This window comes from Arachis stenosperma, chromosome 5, assembly GCF_014773155.1.
Source record: "Arachis stenosperma cultivar V10309 chromosome 5, arast.V10309.gnm1.PFL2, whole genome shotgun sequence".
NCBI classification, from domain to species: domain Eukaryota; kingdom Viridiplantae; phylum Streptophyta; class Magnoliopsida; order Fabales; family Fabaceae; genus Arachis; species Arachis stenosperma.
The window spans coordinates 122768352-122788041 of NC_080381.1; the positions used below are offsets into that span (position 1 = coordinate 122768352).

At 29.2% G+C, this 19690-nt stretch overlaps 2 protein-coding genes across 2 annotated transcripts; both read right to left on the reverse strand.

The window, feature by feature from the left end:
* Positions 1-441: 441 nt before the first annotated feature.
* Positions 442-3088, reverse strand: LOC130981294 (aldehyde oxidase GLOX1-like). The gene is made up of 3 exons (XM_057904893.1): positions 2573-3088; positions 1714-1883; positions 442-1618 (listed from the first exon to the last, which is right to left on the reverse strand). Exons 1-3 carry the CDS (start codon positions 3086-3088, stop codon positions 442-444), a joined length of 1863 nt encoding a protein of 620 aa, XP_057760876.1.
* A 13648-nt stretch (positions 3089-16736) lies between these two features.
* LOC130982700 (protein SPEAR3) lies at positions 16737-19257 on the reverse strand. Its single transcript, XM_057906768.1, has 5 exons — positions 18799-19257; positions 18586-18705; positions 17844-17911; positions 17581-17650; positions 16737-17027 (listed from the first exon to the last, which is right to left on the reverse strand). Exons 1-5 carry the CDS (start codon positions 19039-19041, stop codon positions 16935-16937), a joined length of 594 nt encoding a protein of 197 aa, XP_057762751.1. The 5' UTR covers positions 19042-19257; the 3' UTR covers positions 16737-16934.
* Between the last annotated feature and the right edge of the window lie 433 nt (positions 19258-19690).

Below are 19690 nucleotides of genomic sequence, written 5' to 3' on the forward strand. Positions count from 1 at the left end.
ATTATATTTTATGTATGTAATAATTTATTGGATAATAATAAATTTTTAAATGAAATTTTGATTTGATTAGTCCAATTAGAATGAGAGATAGTGTGAGAATAATAATAATAATAATAATAATAATAATAATAATAATAATAATAATAATAATAATTAAAGGGATTGGAAAATTTGATGAATAGTATTCAAGGGAGAAATGATACCACTATCCTTTCTGAATCATTAACATAATTATTTACATTTCACGTAACACTAATATGAACTACTTCCTCCTATGCGTTGCAACTCTCTTCTACAAGAAGTTGGACGAATTGAACTAAAATAACAACGCATGTAATTAATTTACATTTATATAAGAAATGAGGAATTTCAAAACAAAAACTAGAACATAACTATTCACAAAATACCAATGGCAATGGCTTCCAAGAATTCTTATATATCCTATTTCTGAATGTGTACCCACATTCCTTTGCTAGGTACCCCACGGTGGACAACAAATAGCAAGTAATATCCCGGAGGAGCAACCTCACCGGCCGGCGGCGCCACCGAGGTTAACTTAAAAACCCCCTTAATAAAATCTTGAACAAAACCTTCATTTTTGAGAACCAAAAGCCTTTGGCTCATAGACACTCCATGAGTTGTAAAAGGAGGGAAGTACATGGTAACTTTGATATCATTCTTGGTCAAATGAAATCCTCTCTTGACTGAAAATTGTGTCTCAAAGTTAACTCCATACTTCAAATCCTTGGTGGAAGTTTGTTCAATGATTTGAGGTCGAAAGTTGTCTAGCTTAGGGTCAAGATAAGGAGGAGAGAATCCTTCAACCCTAGTTTCAGTTGGGAACTTATCATGATCTTTGTAAGTGTCATGAGTGTTGCTACCAGCAACCCAAATCTTGCCATTAGGAATGACTGCGGAGGTTGAATGGTACATTCTCGCAATCGTCGTAGGCTTCATAACCTTAAATCTCTTTCCTTTCGCCTTTTGAGGAGTATACAAGACCGGAGTCAAATTGGGTTGGTCTGCATCCCACCATGCAGACGTACCCACTTGCGCTCCATTAATGAACAAGATTTGTCCATTGGGGAGTATTAGGGCATCCCCCATGGTCCTCCTTGAAGGCATTCGTTCTGAGTCCCAGGTAGGGTTAGGGTCTGTGATGACCATCCTATTGCAATCTTGAAGAGCTGAAAGAAAAGTTTTTCTAGTTTCGGCTAAGAAAAATGCATTGGGGTTGTTGCCGCCGCATACGATGACTTCGGCGGTAACATTATTATTATTATTGAGGTTTATGGGGAGAAGGGCGGACATGCCGGAGGCCGGGTAGTTTCTGGAGCCGCCGGGGAGGACGGGGAAGGTGCGGACAACCTTGTTGTTGGTTGGATTGAGAAGGAGAGAGCGATTGTTGGAGAAAAGGAAGAGATTTCCATCAGGAATAAGGTGGACAAAAGGATAGAGATTGTTTTCATCAAGGTCTGAGGTTTCATAGAGGAATGGGAAGAAGTAGGGTTTATCGGTAATTTGACCTTCTACTTTAGGGAGGAACTCATAGCTAAAAGATCTGCGACCTCCTATCACTATGAAATCACCATTCGGAAGAATTGTTTGACTTCCATACCTAATAACACAACAACATACATATTGTAACTAATATATTCTACTCAATAACTTGAAAAATTAATTAGTAGTGTAGAAATAGCGTAGGGTACATACCATCTATCTTCTTTCAAAGCTTCATTATGTTCCCTCCAATCACAGTCTTTTTGGCAGTTAGGTCCACCATAGTATCTGATGGTTCTTGATCCATCTCTGAAACCGCCAGAGCTTATTAGGGTTCCATCAGGTGCAAGCCCTCCACATGAACACCATGGATCTGCCGTTACCTTCATAATCATTTCAAACATTCTTGTAAAACACACTCTAACAATAACTTATATTTAATGGGTTTTTTAAGGAAAATTCTAATTTACTTTTATTAAAAAATAAAAATATTATTCCTACACTAAAATCACTTATCAATTTATTTGTACATAAATACAAGTAATTTAATTTATTTTTATGTATATTTATATTTTAATATATATTTGTTATAGATATCTGAATTCTTAACAAATTCTCTACAAAATCTTTTTGTAGATGTGTTTAAATTGTGAGTTATTGAACTTATCCTCGTCCATAAATTTTCTAATTATTAGTTTCACACAATCAATCAACAAATAGAAACTTTAGTACGAGAATAAAAAATTATTACTTTGAACACACTTAGTTCTATTAGAAAAATGAATGTACCTTTTTTTAATGTATATTTAATGTGCATTTTTTATTTAGTTTAATTTTAATATATTGATAGTGTAAAGATTTATGAAATAAATATAGTAAAAAGTAATTAGTTTTATGTCATTAAGTTAACTTTTTATATAATTATTACTTATTTTTTGTTGGTCATATATATATATATAACTTTTAAAAACTTATAAAAAAAAAGCAAGTATAATTATGAGTATTACTAAAACATTTATGGCATAGAAATACATAGGAATTGTTCTTGAAAAGAAGAGAGAAATTAAAGAACCTTGAGTGGCCTAGCTTGATTTGTGTCAAGATCATATTCCATAGAATGAGCAAAGCAATCTTGTTTCATTTGGTGGGTGAATTCATCCATGAATGGAACACAAGGCACCCCCGGTGGATATTGGATCCTAGAGATGCGATAAATGGTGGCATCATACACAATAATCTTGTTTGTTGGCATCAAATTGATTTGCATTGCTGAAACACCCGAGTTTGGTGAAAGCAATTCCCATTCCCCATTGAAATCTGTCTCAAAATCACCCCTTGTAATTTCCTCATCAATAGTGGTATCACCACCATCACTTGTAGGGTTATTATTGTCATTATGATCATTTATAGGGTTAGTAGGGTCATTTATTGGGAAGGGTACTGGAAACCTTGGATCGGGATAAATGGGTTTGAACCTTGACTTGCGATGGTGTTTGTGGTGTTTGTTAAGTATGTTGCTATCTACGGCAACAAGGAAGAATAAAAAGAGAGTAAGAATCAAAAGAACTTTGTACAAATAATTTTCCATTGTTAGTTAGTTTGTGGGATATGGGTTTTGTGTGTTTTTTTGTTCTTGGTACTTTAATTTAATTTTTGATGGGGATTTTTACTTTTTTTTTGTTTTTGTTTTTTTGGGGGGGGGGGGGTGGATTTTGATGTGTGTAGTTTTGTTTAGTTGCTTTTAGGTTAGGGTTGTGTAAACCATTGATATGTTAAAGGAATTTTTTTTGGCCAAAATAGCAAATGATTTAAAACCCAATGTTTATTAGTAACTAGGGATGGTAACCATTTCTTTTTTAACATCAGTATTTGTGGCAGATGAATAACCATGCACATTATTTGACAAGCCTCTTGTAATGGAAAACATGCTGGGCTTTGGGACCCTCCCTTAGCTTGTTTTTCTTTTTTTTTTTGTGTGAAAGTAAATAATGGTTCTTAATTACTGGTATTATTACTATTATCATCACAACTCGAAAAATTATTTTAGTGACTATTTGTTTTGTTTTTAATGATAATAAAAATAATTGCTAATATATTTAACACCAATTCGACATTAATTCGATTTCTTATACTTTATCGCTAAAAAGTTTTAGTGACAATTATATAATTACTAATAAAAAAAATTTAATAGTCACAAAAAATATATAATTGTCATTAAAAAATTTGCCACTAAAAATAATTTTTGTTATAGTATATGAATATAACTAACATGTATCCTATATGCATAATATAAGTTAAAATAATTTTATTAAAAACAAAAAAGTTTAAATTTTTAATATATTTATTATATATTTATCAAAAGAAAAAATCTAAATTAAAACTTCTATTAACAATAATCTTTTTAACATGTGTCCTTAGAAAATATGTAGACACATGATAGTTACACACTTATATTATTAGAAACTTGCTAACGAGTGTTCTTAAGACACTGGTTAAAGACACTAAACAAAAAAGTTTTTATTAAAAATAAAAGTAAACATTGATTTTTAAAAGCTTTTTATTTATTTAATGTATTTAAAAATAAATTTTTTTTAATCAACGTTGTTAGGACACAACACCTTAACATTATTATTATTATTATTATTATTATTATTATTATTATTATTATTATTATTAAGACACAATAATACATTAGATAGTTGGCGCAATGAAAATTCACAAAATATTTCATCTATTGTGATTGAAATTTTTATATTGGCTGATGAAATTAAGGACTTGATTGGAAAGTTATGCTATACTATAATAGAAATTTGATTAGAAACTTTTAATTATATATCTAATTAAAAATTGAATGAAATTTCATCGATCAACAAAATAATTAAACTATTTTTCAAAGTAGTTTCCTATCTTCAATTTAAAAGAATGACCCTAACATGTCCAATATAAAATACCATTTGTTTTCGTAAAAAAAAATGTGTTTGATTAATTTAAAAATGCATCCATATAATTCCGTACGCATTGTAACTGTTGCATATTGGACGAATACTTTAATTAATTTAAAGGAAAACATCATGAGAATTAAATCAAACAGTATGATTTTTGTTTAGAAGCAAATGTTACCAACCAAATAAACGTATCTTTTTGGATCATCATAACTTTTTCATACTTTGTTCATAACTTTTTCTTAGACTTTGTCTTTTTAGTGACAACTATATGTCAGTGTTTTGTTTGAGTAATGTGGACACCATAACCAGATTATATTCCTTAATTTAATTAATAAATAAACTCTTAGTGGAAATTATTATGATTTAATGTTGATTGACTCACTTATGTTTAATTTACTATTATTTCTACCTTTATATGATCAATGAATAAGGTAATAATACTATATATGTATCAACCAGGACCGACAATTTTGCATCGATCACTTGTCTCAATTTATTAAAAAAATTACACTTTAATTACCTTTGTGGTGAACATTATTTTATTAAAGAAAGCGTGTTTAATTAATAATGCTTCAAAACTATAGTACACAAGAACGTAATCTATGTACATTTGTCTGTATAGTACATTATTTAGCAGCTAGACAAAAAAGTAATCAAAACAGTTCAATTAATAAATATTAAACAAAATAAATTTGAACAATTTTTTTATCTCCTTAATATTATCAATTTAATTAATAGTAGTATAAATGGACAGTATATAATGACCACAAATTATTTTTAATATGATGCATAAAGGTATATTACAGCAGCATAATAACAGTACGGTGAATAATTATTCATATGAGTGTTAGAAATTGGTGAGGAGTGAGAGATGAGAGAAGGAGTGAGACATAGGGTGAGAAACACATAGTGAGTTAGAACTAGAGAATATGTAAAAGATTACAGGATTTGGAATCGAGAAGAGTATCAACGGTTGGAAAATGAGTCTTTCTCTATCTTTGTTGATAATCTCCCCAAAAATATTTCAAAAAATGAATTATTTAATCTGTTTAATTGGATTGGACGCATTAACGACATTTATATATCACGAAAACAAAAAGGTGGTAATATGTATGTTTTTGCGTTCATCCGATACACAATGAAAGGTGGAGCTCTGAAGGCTATAACAGAAATGAATCGTATGAGGTCGAGAAGGAAGATTGTGTACGTGAGAGAAGCGAAGTATAGACGAACAACTGAGACAAAGGTCCGAAAGACAGCTCAGAAAGAAGGTGATAGTCGGAACAAGACAAATTCTCAACCTCAAGAAGGAGATAACCAAAGGCAAGTAGAGAAACTAACAAGGCATAAAAAAGAGCCAGACTCGCATGAAAATGGGTGGACAAAGAAAGTGGCAGTATCAGTGGTGAAAGAGAATCTGGAGTGGCTACAGAGAAGTCTGGTCGGCAGTACGACGAAGGCAATTGATTTAAGTTCCTTGAAAAAATGATTGGAAAAAATCTGCCTCAAGTTGTCCAAGTACGGAAATTGGGAGCATATAAAGTTCTTTTGACTTTTGATTCTGTATTGAATGCAGAAGAAGCATATACGTTTAAAATGTATAGTCTCTTGCAATTCTTCCATAGTATATGGAGATGGGATGAGACGGAGCAATGTGAAACTCGAAGAGTGTGGTTAAAATGTTACAGGATTCCGTTACATGCGTGGTCAGCAGATACCTTTAGTATGTTAGGAGGTCAATAGGGGGAAGTAGTCGGTTGTGACAAAGTAATAGAATCGTGCATGTCTTTTAGTGTTGGACGAGTGCAAATTGATACTTGTATCATAAATATGATTAATGAATGGGTCCATATCACAATAGGTATCAGTGAATTTGATGTGCTAGTGAAAGAAGTGGGACGGGAGACTTTTGGATTGAATTGTTATGAAGAAGCTAATGAAAATTAAAAAGTGATTATAGTTGTGAACAACGAAGAACAGTTGCGGAAAAGGAGTGTGGGTATGAGCTTAATGAGTGCACGGGCTACAAAATCGGTAGTTTTCAACGACCAGGCTGCCGATGTGGTGATGGGGGAGCTGAGGAAAGACGGAGAAGATAAGGGCAGGTTGGTAATTCCTAAAATTATTATGAATGAGTGGATTAATGATCATTCAAAACAAAATCAGGTAAAAACAGTAACATATCAACCAATTTATGAAGGAATTGAAGGGAGAGCGAATTGTGTGGGATGTGATCATATTAATTATGAAGCTGATTCTAAAGATACAGTAACATGAATTTATGAAGGTAACTTTAATGGATTAGAAAGGAGGGGCAAAAGGAATAAGAAAAAGAAGGTTCTTTGTAGGCTTTGTGCTAGGCCCAACAATTCAAAGATGTCCAAAAAAGATAGAGAAGGATCTTTGGACCCGGCTTCCTCAATCAACCGGTTCGGTGATGTTGGGTTGGGTCTAAAATCTGAGTCAGGTTTGATGGAAATAGAGCACAGTTTTCATGGTAGGAATGGGCACGCTAGAGAAGGGTTTACGACAATTGTGCAGAAAGCTGCATCTGCAAAATTGCGCTAGAAACCGGTGCGGAGAAGATCGAGGGAGACCTAATGGTGTTGAAGGAAGTAAGCTAAAGACTGGCCACGGTAAAGGAGGTTCAATGTGGCAAGGAAAATGTGCAACCCTAACGCCACCTATATTGGGTCATGAGATCGAGAAAAAGTTGGTGACGGAGAACCAAGCCGCTACTCTTCCAGCGGTGACATTGAATGGAGGGACTGGTGGGTTGAGTGTGTATGTTGATGATGATGGTGCAGAAGATGTTGATTAAGAAACGTGTGATAGGGATGACATTGTGAATAATAGTGGCATGGGTTTCGCCACAAAGGGAACAATATTGACAAAGAGACAGGGAGAGCTATCGAAACATGATGAAGAAGTAGTTGGGAAGAGGGTGGTTGATGATGGTGGTTCGGACAAGAATGAAGGAAGTAAGGGAAACAGAAATAATATTTTGGAGGAGCAAATGCTTGAAAATAGAAAAACTTAGGACCTAGCATTGGAATCAGATGCAATTTTATACAATGAAGAAGATGATATTATGGCTATTCTCCAAGCACAGAATGAAGAAATTGCTCAGAAAAAAAGAATGGCAAAATAGAAAGAGAAAGCAAGACGCTGCAGGCCCAAAAATAAAAACAAGGTGTGTAATAATTTATTAAAATAATTTGTTCTTGGAATGGTAGGGGCTAATGGGTGATGGAAAATTGAACATGGTCAAAAACCTCAAGAAAAAAATTTAAGTTGAATATGTTGGGCTTGTTTGAGATTAAGTGGCGGGTAGTGACAAAATTTGATGTAATAAAAATTTAGGAGAGTGACGCTGCGGGATGAGAATATGTTGAGTCGGAGGGTGCCTCAAGTAGTTTACTATTAATTTGGGATGAAATAATGTTTAAAACGAGTCGTTGTCATAAAAGGGAGTTTTGGTTGTGTATTGAAGGGGTCTTACTAATAATAATTTCAATTAAGCTTTCTGGGGTGTATGGAGTTCATACAAGAGAAGAGAAATTTATTGTGTGTGAGAAATTGAGTTATATTGCAGAATTATGTCAGCCTTTATGAGAGACTTCAACGAGACTGTGCAGGTGAACGGGAGAAAGGATGCTGTCAGATTAACAGAGTTTTAGTAAGAATTGATAAAAGAAGATAGGTAACTGGTGGACTTTTGCTTAGCAATCTTACAATTAGATTGACAGAGTTTTAATAAGATTAGAGTGGTTGAAGATGTTTTCACGAGTACAAAATTAGGAGTACAAAATGAGGAGTACACTATAAGAAAGAGGAGCACAAAAAATAGTTGATGAGTTTTTTTGGAATTTTTTTTTTAACTTTTCTATTTGCTTGTTGTTGTTCTTGCTCCACTTATTATGTTGAGCTCTGTTGTTAAAAGAAATTAAAAGTAGTATAATTTGCCATTCAATCAAACTAATATCATCACTGTTAATTAAGAGTATTGAAGCAAAGCATGGTATGAATGAATTCAGGAGAACGAATTGTATTAAAAATCATAGATCAATATCTTACAAAAACCTTAGGTAGAACCTGCTAAAAAGTAATTTTTTTTTGTACATTATTATTTTAAACTAGTTAACTGTTAAAAATTATACTAATTTGATCCATTAATCAATTTTTTAACTAATTTTTTATTTTTTAATTGGTTCATTGTCAATTAAATTTTTATCTAAACCGAACAAATTATCTAATAATTAATTTTTAATTAATTCGATTAAATCAATTAATTCGGTTCAATTTTTAAAATCATGTGTATAATTACTATTTATTAATTACATGAATATATACGCTTCTTTTTCTTAAATTTAGAAAATAATTTATATTCTCTGAATTTGATATTAAATTTATCAAATTATCTAATAGATAATGATTTTATCAATACATCTACAACTTGATCCTAAGATTGAATATTCATTATTTTTGTTTTTGATTCATTAATTCCAGTATAAAGTGAAAGATCTTGTTCTAAGTATTTATACATACTATGAAGTATGAGATTATTTATGGTTAGAAAACAAATACTTTGATTATCACAATAAATAATAAGTGTGATAGACTGATAGTTTGAAGGATCATCTTCAATTCTTGAAGTAAATGTTAAATGCATATTATTTCAAATTGTGTTGATATTAATTGAAAAATAAATATATATGTTAATTGGAACTGAAAGGTACCAGACCAAAGAAGATAATTTGGATGAAAGAATAGTTAAAGGGGAGAAGGTATTAACAAAGAGAAGAGAGAAGAAAGGGAATTTCATTGATTGAACTTAGATTGAAAAAAAAGTTCGTGTACAGGGATGAGGTAAGAACAGAGAAGCTGCAGGAGAAACTTCCAGCACCTTCTAACAGTTTCTCAACTAACTAATTATCTAACAGTAATAACAGAAAATGACAAAAAGCATGAAAGAGAAATTACACAGGAAAATTACACACATGCTATAATTCCTATCATCATCTCTAGTTATCAGCTTTTGTTGAATACTGAATATCAGTTAACACTTCAGCTCCTTTCTTCATCATCTCTGGTTGTTGTCATTCTGACTGATGATTTGTTGCTAATCACAAACACTCATCTTGCCTCAAAAATGAAGGAAGCTCTCAGAAGGGACTGCTTTTGTAAGGATATCTGCTGTTTGAACTGAGTCTGGAATGTGACTAACTTGAATTGTCTTGGTGTAGACATAGTTTCGAACGAAGTGCAGATCTATTTCAAAATGTTTGGACTTGGAGTGAAGGATGGGATTGACAGCAAGCAAAACAGCACTCAAATTGTCACAATACAGCATTGGCGGGTACCAGACCATAGAGGATAATTTGGGTGAAAGAAGAGTTAAAGGGGAGAAGGTATTAACAGAGAGAACAGAGAGAAGAAAGGGAATTTCATTGATTGAACTCAGATTGAAAGAAAAGCTCGTGTACAGTGATGAGAGGGGTTGCTTATATAGAAAGGTGAGAAAAGAGAAGCTGCAGGAGAAGCTTCCAGCACCTTCTAACAATTTCTCAACTAACTAACTATCTAACAGCAATAACAGAAAGTGACAAAAAGAGTGAAAAGAAAATTACACAAGAAAATTACACACGTGCTATAACTCCTATCAGGAACATCTTGGGAAGTTAATGTATGTTGTTTTATAAATATAGAATTATTCTCTATATACAAATGTTTTTTTATATAAGTCTTTACAAGTCATTTATATTCACATGTTTTATGTTATTACTGTACATTCTTCTTCTTCTTTTTGTTACTGCACTTCTTCTTCTTCTTCTTCTTCTTCTTCTTCTTCTTCGTTATCGTCGTCTTTAACACCACTTTTTTCTCTTCCTCCTCTTCCTCCTCTTCCTCCTTTTTTCATTGAAATTTTTTCTCCTCCTTTCTTTTTCTCTTTCTCCTCCATCACCAGTTATTTTATTATTGAAGATAATGAATAATTCAGGTTCTGATTGTCAATTAAACTAGAATGAAATTGAATATTCTTTTGAATCCAATCAAGTGGCTGAGGTGTGATTCAATTCAAAAGGAAAAAATGTAGCATTAGAGGAAATATTTTTCTATATTTATAGCAAATTTAGGTGTAACACGAAGATATTTGAGTGTAACACAAAAATATTTGGGTATATTTTTATTCTGATAAATTCTGCATAATTCAAAACTCTTCCTCTTCCTCATTCTCATCTTCTGCTGCTTTTTTTCTTATTCATCTTTTCTTTTTTGTTTTACCTTCTCAAGTTTCTTCTTGTTTTACTCTCTTAACAAGAATAAAAATAAAAAATCAAACAAAGAAGAAGAAAAAACACATAATGCTGCAAAATTACTTGGAAGAGCATGACCTTACATTCATTTAACTAAAAGAAAGAAATAAATAAGGGAAAAAAAAAGAAAAAAATGCAGCATTAGAGAAAATTTTTTTTTTATATTTGTAGCAAATTTGGATGTAACACGAAGATATTTGGGTATATTTTTATTCTAATAAGTTTTGCATAATTCAAAACTCTTCCTCTTTCTCCTCATCTTCTGCTGCTTCTTATTCTTCATTTTCTTATTTCATATTTTCATAATTTTTTTGGGAGGAAAAAATCAAACAAAAAAGAAAAAATACATAATGTTGTAAAATCAATAGAAAGAGGAGGAAAAAAATACAACAACAATAACAGTAGTAAAAATATGACTATAAAAATGAAACACGTAAAGAAAAAGGAAGAAAAACATAAAGAAGAAGAAGAAGAAGAAGAAAGAGGAGGAGAAAGAAGAACGCGAAACACGCTATAAAAACCATTGAATAGCGCGTGTATTGACATGCTTGAATAGATGAGCATTGTTTTTGTTGAATTTAGTCCAATTTATATGACTTATAAATCAAAATAACTTGTATGTACAGCACTTTCCTATATATTAACTCTAATTTCTATCTGACAAATTAAACATCCACTTGGAATGATTTCTATTAACTATTTTGTGTTTATTCTTATTGTTTTCATTGATTGACAACAAATACAGTTGTTTTCCCATCATTTGCTTTAAGAAGTTGAGTAAGTCATTGATAGCTTTAACATACTGTAAACATATATTTTGTTACAAAGTGACCAATAACTACTTTAATGGAATTCATGTTTATGTCTTATAGAAAGACACATAACCAACCATCTAAAATTTCTAGAAAATCAAGCTCTTCAATGAAAAGCCTATAAATCATACAAAAAATGCTATTTGAAAAATAAAATTTAATTTTTATTCAATCTTTAAATTTAATATTTATTATTTTAATTAATGATATTTTTTATTTTTAAGGAATCACTTTTATTTTTAATACTTATCACTATAAAATTTGTAATCACTTACGAAATATTAATTTTTTGCAAACCAAACCATAAAACTTGTAACAACTTTTTGTATACTGATTTTTAAAAATTAGTGAAGTTTTTAAAATAAATTAAACTCACTTCAATTTTTTACTTAAAATATTCAAAACTCATGTAAAAAACACATATAAAATTAAATAAACAACATAAACACATTTAAAATTATGTATTAACACATTTAAATTATTGTCATTGTAGTTTTAAATTACATATTGAGCACAGAAAAAATTAAACTCAAATACACATCCAAAATTATAAGAATGCACTCTAAATATTTTATCAACACGTCTAAAATTTATGTAAAAAAACTTATATATGTACATAAGAACATAATAAACAACAAAAACACATCTAAAATTGTAAGAATGCACTCTAAATATTTTATCAACACATTCAAAACGCATGTAAAAAACTTATATATACAGAATAATAAGAAAAGTAATAGTGTCGAAAATGCACAAAGAAAAACTCAATGAACAGAGACCCATCCAAATCTTAGGAACGTTTTTGGCGCACGCAGACGAACGGCGATGCTGATGCGGACGAACGGCAACGAGGAGAAGAAAGGCGGCGACGACGATGAGCGTCGAGGAAGAAGAAGGCGGCATTGTGGATGAGCACCGAAGAGGAGGAAGGCGGCGTCGAAGATGAGCGCTGAGGAGAATGGTGGCGCAGACGAACGGTGGCGGAGGATGACAAACCACGGATGGCGTGCGCCTCTGAGTTTACGATGTGCGGTGAATGTGACTGCTCTACTTCTTTCAGGGTTTGGTATGGTATTAGTTAATAATTAAATGGTTTAAGATTTATTTTAGAATTTTAAAATCGAAATTTTGAATTTTAATAAATTTGATTTTTGGATATGCATTTAAATTGTAATATATTAATAATTAAATATATTAAATTTGAAAAAAAATTAAAAATTAAAAATTATTTAATTTATATTTTAAATGTGTATTTAATTTTTAAAAAAATATTAAATTTATTTATAATTTTTTGATGTGTTTATTTTATTTTTTTAAAATTATTATAATAAAAAACTGAATATTGTATAACTTTTAAAAGATATACAGTTGAATTGAAATCATACCAAGTTACTAACCTAAAGTATCTTGCTCAATTAAATATAATACTAGACTACATGTCTCCTAACTCGGAAATAGATTCTCTCCATTTTTTTGAACATTTGAGAGAATAAAGTGTGATTTCTCATCTTTAATTTTATAAGTGAGACCAAAATTAAATAGGAGAGAGAACAATAAATGATAAAACTAAATATTGAACATCATCCAATTTTTTTTTCACTAAAAAAAATTCACTCTCCTCCTAACTCTCTATTTTGCTACAATTTTCGAGCCAGATGGAATTAATATCTACAAAGAACTCTCATAAATTTAAATCTAAAATGTATAAGAATTAGGATAAGATAGCATATATCTCGAAGTGAGTGTTTTATTTAATATTTATAGTACATTTTTTTGTAAATTTAAAGAAGAATTTACGTTACATCCTAATCGAATTTAGTAAGATATGATCTGATTTAGTTATTTTAGAGATTAATAATGTCCCAATAAATACATTTTGGGCCGATGAGACATTTGAAGCCCAATTTGAGATATTGAATTATAACTAGATCTAAAGTTTTAAAATATTTTGTAGCTAAGGCTTAATTCAAATAGTTATCCATGTACATCAATTTTAATATGTTGCATTTGGATTTAAATCTTGGTAAATACACCAAATATTAAAAAGGAATCTTTTAGTGTTATGTGAATAAGTATTTGGCTTAAGTGTATTATGATATTTAGAATTGGAAATTGTCCAATTTATCTGACCAAACAAATTTTTTTTAATATTTTATTGATTTTTATTTAATTAATTAAAACCGTAGATTTTGTTCGGTTTGATTGATTGTCTTTTTTTTTTTTATTGTTAAAAGCTACTTGAATCTAGGTTCTAGGCCTTATTTTTTAGTTAATGAAATTGATCCCAAAAAAAAAAGTAAGTAGTATTACACTAATAACAAAAGACATCTTCTAAACAAGTTTCAGGCTAGTCCAAGTTAACCAACACTTATTAATTATATAAGCCTGGTCTATTAAGAGTGTGACTTTTCCTAATTTAACATGTTTTCACACCTAAATTCATCATCAAGCTAAGGGTGAAAGCTAGATTTTCTTAGTATAGAATAAATAATAGGAGAAAAAAATTAATGATAAAATTAAAAAAAAGTTAACTGGGAGAGAAAAGATTAATTATACAAAAATTATTAACAAGAAATATTGAAATAAACAAAAAAATATCATATATAATTTGTATAAGTATACAATTATTTATCTTTTGTATTATTTCGCTCCAATCATTACTTAATTATTTCAATTCATTGTATTGGATGATCCATATGTTATCAACATAATTATATATGAAACATACAAAGCAAGCTTGAAGCTTCCATGCACAATATTTAAAATTAAATTACTTGAGACTCACGGATATATGCTAGAAAAGAAAGCTAAAATCCCGTATGTAACACACCATGAGAAGCGAAGTTTGAATTATAATCGGAAAAGTGGTCAAGTATATTTGATGTACGATTTTTTTTTTCAATAAAATTACCTCCAATATAATATAGGAAAAAAGACTCATGTAAGGAACTAAAAAGAATAAGCGTATAAATTAAAGCTGCACTTATTATATTCATAAACTAGAGAAAACATAAATAATAACGAGAAAAATAATGTTTAAGAGATAATAAAAAATAAATTCAAACAGTCTAAAATTATTTTATTTAATATTTATTAATTAATATTAAAATAATTATATAATTTTAGATATAATAAATATATAATTACAGATATTATTTATATAAAATTAAAAATATTATATTATATAAAATAATTTTAGATATCATCTTTCTAGTAAGTTACCAAAAATAGAAAAGACATTTAGATAGGTGACTAATTTATTAAACTAAACTGAACTTCATTCTCTATATTATTATATTCTTCTTTGAGGGGAAAACTGATTCAGAAAGGCACTTTAATAAAATTTTCATTATAATTAAGTTGTTTTGATTGGATCAAAATGAAGTTAACGTATGAAAACTTGAAAAGTTAAGCCTAATCTTAAACGATCTTAATAACACGTGAACAATGAGTTTCTTACGGGCTGCTATATCCATTATTATTGTTAGTCCAATTAGTGGGATTCATGTATGTAGAAGGAAGCAATCCATCACAAAAATTTACAGTGCTTCAATCTTATTATTTATATATTAACTACCTTTCAATCATCAAACACATTTTATGGAAAAGTTTAATGTTTCATAAATGGGAAAGTAGTTTCGTTGAGGTTGCTTCTTTTGCACACATTCCATAGAAAATAAATTAAAGTGTACTGAAAACGTGTTACTTATTTTATTATATTTTTGGAATTTAATTTTCAGGTAGTAATTAACATTCTAAAAAGTTGGTTACAGATATTCCATCGTGAATTGTCATATTAATAAAGTAACTAATTTTAAATTTATTATTTTAAAATTTATATAAATACGTGAATTTGATTATATAATTGTATAAAATTTTTTATTAATATTTAAAATCAAATTAAAAAAAATTAAAGCGACAATTGAGTTATTTCTATATGATCTTAAGATTAAATTATTTATATTATATTTTTTGTGTGCAATTTTTTTACGAATCTAAATATATTTTAACGCAAGATATTTATGCACTGAATTGGCCCTTATCAAAATTAAACTTTTAGTTGAACTGGGCTTAGTTAATTAACAAAGTGTGTTGAATTATCTTAACAGTGAAATCTTGGTATCTATAGTCTTATATTGGAAAGGAGAAAAAAAGTTGTTGTGTACTTCTAATCATTAAAGGGTACATGCATGTGAATACTCATATAAAGTCCAAAATCTAAAATCTGATGAATCATACAATCTAAACTCTTTTTGAACAACTGAAAATAATATAAGTTGATGAGTGAAAGGCTTGCTTCCATCATCAATATCAAGGCATGCCAGAAAATTTATTAAATTTAGTTACAAAAGTAGCAAAAGTGCTTAAAGATGATGATCAACTAATAATGTAGGAATTTAGCTATAAATTGAATTCAAGTTAAATTAAGATCAATATTTAATGAGATATAAGAAACTGAATACCAATTACAGGTGATGATTAAGGAAAAGAAAAAAAAAAGGTGAAACCATTAACCACTTTAAATTTTAATTTGAATTATTAAAATGTAGTTATTAATCAAAGGGAAAATGAATATTTAAATTTACACATTATTTTCTCAATAAAATCTAAGTTCAAGAAAGCTTAACCTACTATTAATGATAATGTGGACTTTCAAAGACTTCAAACAATGATAAATCCTTGAATCAAGACTTCAAAGAATGCCCTTGCTGTTGGGTGTAATCGGTTTCTGTTTTCAATTTTATTTTCAAAATGTTCTGATTTTAAGAATTAAAAAAATAAAAATAAAATAAATTACTTTTTGTTATTATAATAAATCTTTTTAATTTTTCTTCATGCTTGTAAAATATAATCTTTTATCATACAATAGTTTTCTTGCATATTTATTCTTAGTTTCACTTAAAAAATATATAATAAGATCACACTATATATACTATATCAATTTAAAAAAACCTTAAAAAGATTCTTTTTGTTTTTTTTTTTTACAAAATCTTAAAAACAAAAAACAAGGAATATAAAAATAGATCGAAAAACCAATTAATGACACAACCTAATAATGTGGACTTAACAAAAACAAGTAGGAATATATATAACAATAAATTTTGTTTTCATATAGCTTTGAGAAACTATGCTAATAAAGAAGAAAGTTTGCATTTTCATTCAAAGAGTCAATCTATGTTTCAATACACAAGCTAAGGGATGTATATGATATGATGATAATAATCTTTGGATGAAACTTTGAAACCAAAAACAAATTGGCCTGTTCATCATTATATTATATTGTACCTTTTGCAATTCTAATGTTATGTGATTGAATAAAATAGCACATTACAATTACTAGAACCGCAAGTGGCAGTTGATCAAAGAGATAATCTTAGCTCCAAATCTGGTTCTTGATTGTCACTTGATTCAGAGTTCTGACTGCTTGAACCATCTCTATGCTTTTGTGAGTCCTAATTCATTAAAAATAAAAAGACAGATTATAGATTAACTTGTTTTATACAATTACTATAAAAATAATAGTTTATATTGAAATTCAATCATGTATTGAATATAAAATAAGTAAAAAAAATTATTTTTTATAGATCTAATACACTTGTATATGGTCATCTAAAAGAAGAAATATGACTGAAGAATAATCTTAGTGAATCAAGATTAATGCCCTGTTAAATAAACTAATAATTTTGTTATTTATTATTAGACTAAAATTAAAGATTTTTTTTTTGAGAGAGAGTTTTAGAGTAAAAGGTATAGTTGATAAAAAAGGATGCAACTTTATTTCGTTTTAATTTCTAAAAATCATCACTCATTATTACACAAGTGATGGGTTTATCAAATGCGAAGAATGATAATGATTAAACAAAACCAACAATAATTAAGTGTAACATTTTATCATACTAATTAACATCATATCAAAATTAAACTAGTAGAGTATTTGAGTGTCAAATGTATATCTTTTATATATGTATGGAATAATATGAGATTCATGTTGAAAAGATTCCTTACATATAGGCTAAGAAAAGGTATAGTAGTAGTGTTGTGCTGAGGCTCCATGATGGCATTTGCATGTTCCCATCTGAATTGGACATACATAATAAGATCTTCATCGATCTCATCAGAATTAAAAAAATAAAAAATAAAAAATAAAAATCCAACTTGTATACTTAGAAACATGTTGGTATTTGATTTATGAATGAGAGAAATAATAATAAAGCTAATAAGGATATGAATATGATCCAATTGTACTGGAATCCTTTTTAAGTATGTACCTTGCTGTATTAGTTGTCTGAGAATCTCCATATCTCATGTTTGTCCTTTCATATTCTTGTAGGCCCATCTGCACTACCAAACAATGTTTTCCAAAGTTTAGGACTCATCAATATTATTCATGCCATTTATATTTTTCTCTAATAATACTATGTACTTTCATATATGATGAACATTATATTAATGTACATGATATATGTAATCAATTTATATGATTTTTCATCCTACATCACCTAGGGTTAGCTCTATACATACCCTTTAATTTGTACTTTCAAATTCAATAATTAACCAAACATATATAGATTAGATAGCTAAGTAATTACCAAGGTTCAAAAAATGCTAGGGTTATATATGCTATAATTAATTTTTTTTTAATTGGATATATATTATTCTCATGTAATCATCAGATGATGATTATCAATAAAATCATAAGGGATAGAAAAAACAAAATAAGACTATATATATCCTTGATTGCTTATTGCTTTTGGGCTTTATTAATTACTATGTTGTGAGTTGTGACAAATCAGAAATGACAATAGTGTAAATAAATAACACATACATGTGGAGCTAGCTAGCATGTTCACTCATCACAAAAAAAAAGAGAGAGTAATAATGAGAAATAAAAACAAGTTAAATATATAGTACAAGCTAATTAAGCAATAGTGTAATTTAAATAAAAAGCAAATCTAATTATTGGAATCAATCAATCAAATTAAATTATATAAAAGTCAAAATTAGACATACCACAACGTTGGGTTGGAATCCATAGGAGGGTGATGAGTATGATGTAGATGAAGATGAGTAAGAAAATGATGATGATGATGGCACTGATGAGTAGTATGGTGTTTGCACTCTTGGATCTTCCTGCATGTTCATCATAAAATTATTGCCACAAAATAATATAATCCAATTAAATCAAATTAAAAAAAAAAGAATAGTAAGAAGAAGAAGTGTTACATTGGTGAAATTAGAGGGGTAATTAGATGGATGATGATGATGATGAAGAGGAGGGTGATTAGGATTATTGTAAGTAGAAGCAATTTCACCATGTAATCTAATCTTTTCCAATTGAGCAACACCAAGTCCTCTTTGTGGTTGCTTTGGTTGCTTCTCTTGGTTGTTCTTCTTCCCTTTTCTTGAAGATCCTCCTCTACTACTTTCATTGTTCATGTTTGGTTCTCCAAAATAACTGCTTCCCATGCTTCAATTCTTGCTGATTCTTCTTCCTCTTTCCTTAAGAGAGAGAGAAAAGAAAGAAAGAAAGAAAGAAGCTTTGCAAATCCCGGAAGAAGTGGTTCTTGTGCTTTGGAGAAAAATTAAAGGTGGGAAAATAATAATAATGAGGGATCTCTCTTTCTTCTAAGATGGTGATTCTTGATTTCTTCTTCTTTCTATTGCTATGATGAGAACCCCAGCATCGCTGGATCAAGATTGTGTTTAGATTTCAAACTTATGTTATATATACACCTAGATTCTCTCATCTTTATTCTCTCTCCACCCTCTCTACCCTCTATTATTCTTCTTTTTTTCTTTTAATATTAGATCACCTCTATTCTAAGTTATTTAAAAAAATTATTATCAATTACCAATATAATTAGATTATGTGTTTATCAACGTGGTGTGGTTCAGGGTACTTTTTTTAGTTTTATAATAAAATAAAGTTGTGTATTTTAAATTTAAACGCAAAATATTTGTTATGTTAAGAGAGATTCTATTTATCCGTATACAACATTAGATATATAAATATATATGTTAGTAATACTTACGGTTTTCTAAATTTTATTAAGTCTCTTCTAGAATAATTACTATACTAATGTGTTTTTCACCTTATTTTAATATTTAAAACTTA

Bases quoted from the DNA above. Each gene is read 5' to 3' on its own strand.
- LOC130981294 (XM_057904893.1), bottom strand. From the start codon at position 3,088: ATGGAAAATTATTTGTACAAAGTTCTTTTGATTCTTACTCTCTTTTTA. The intron at 1,884-2,572 runs GTTCTTTAATTT...ATGATTATGAAG, and splicing joins ATCAAGCTAGGCCACTCAAG to GTAACGGCAGATCCATGGTG. The intron at 1,619-1,713 runs GTATGTACCCTA...TTGTGTTATTAG, and splicing joins GCTTTGAAAGAAGATAGATG to GTATGGAAGTCAAACAATTC.
- LOC130982700 (XM_057906768.1), bottom strand. From the start codon at position 19,041: ATGGGAAGCAGTTATTTTGGAGAACCAAACATGAACAATGAAAGTAGT. The intron at 18,706-18,798 runs GTAACACTTCTT...ATGAACATGCAG, and splicing joins ACCCCTCTAATTTCACCAAT to GAAGATCCAAGAGTGCAAAC. The intron at 17,028-17,580 runs GTAAGGAATCTT...TTAATGAATTAG, and splicing joins TACCTTTTCTTAGCCTATAT to GACTCACAAAAGCATAGAGA.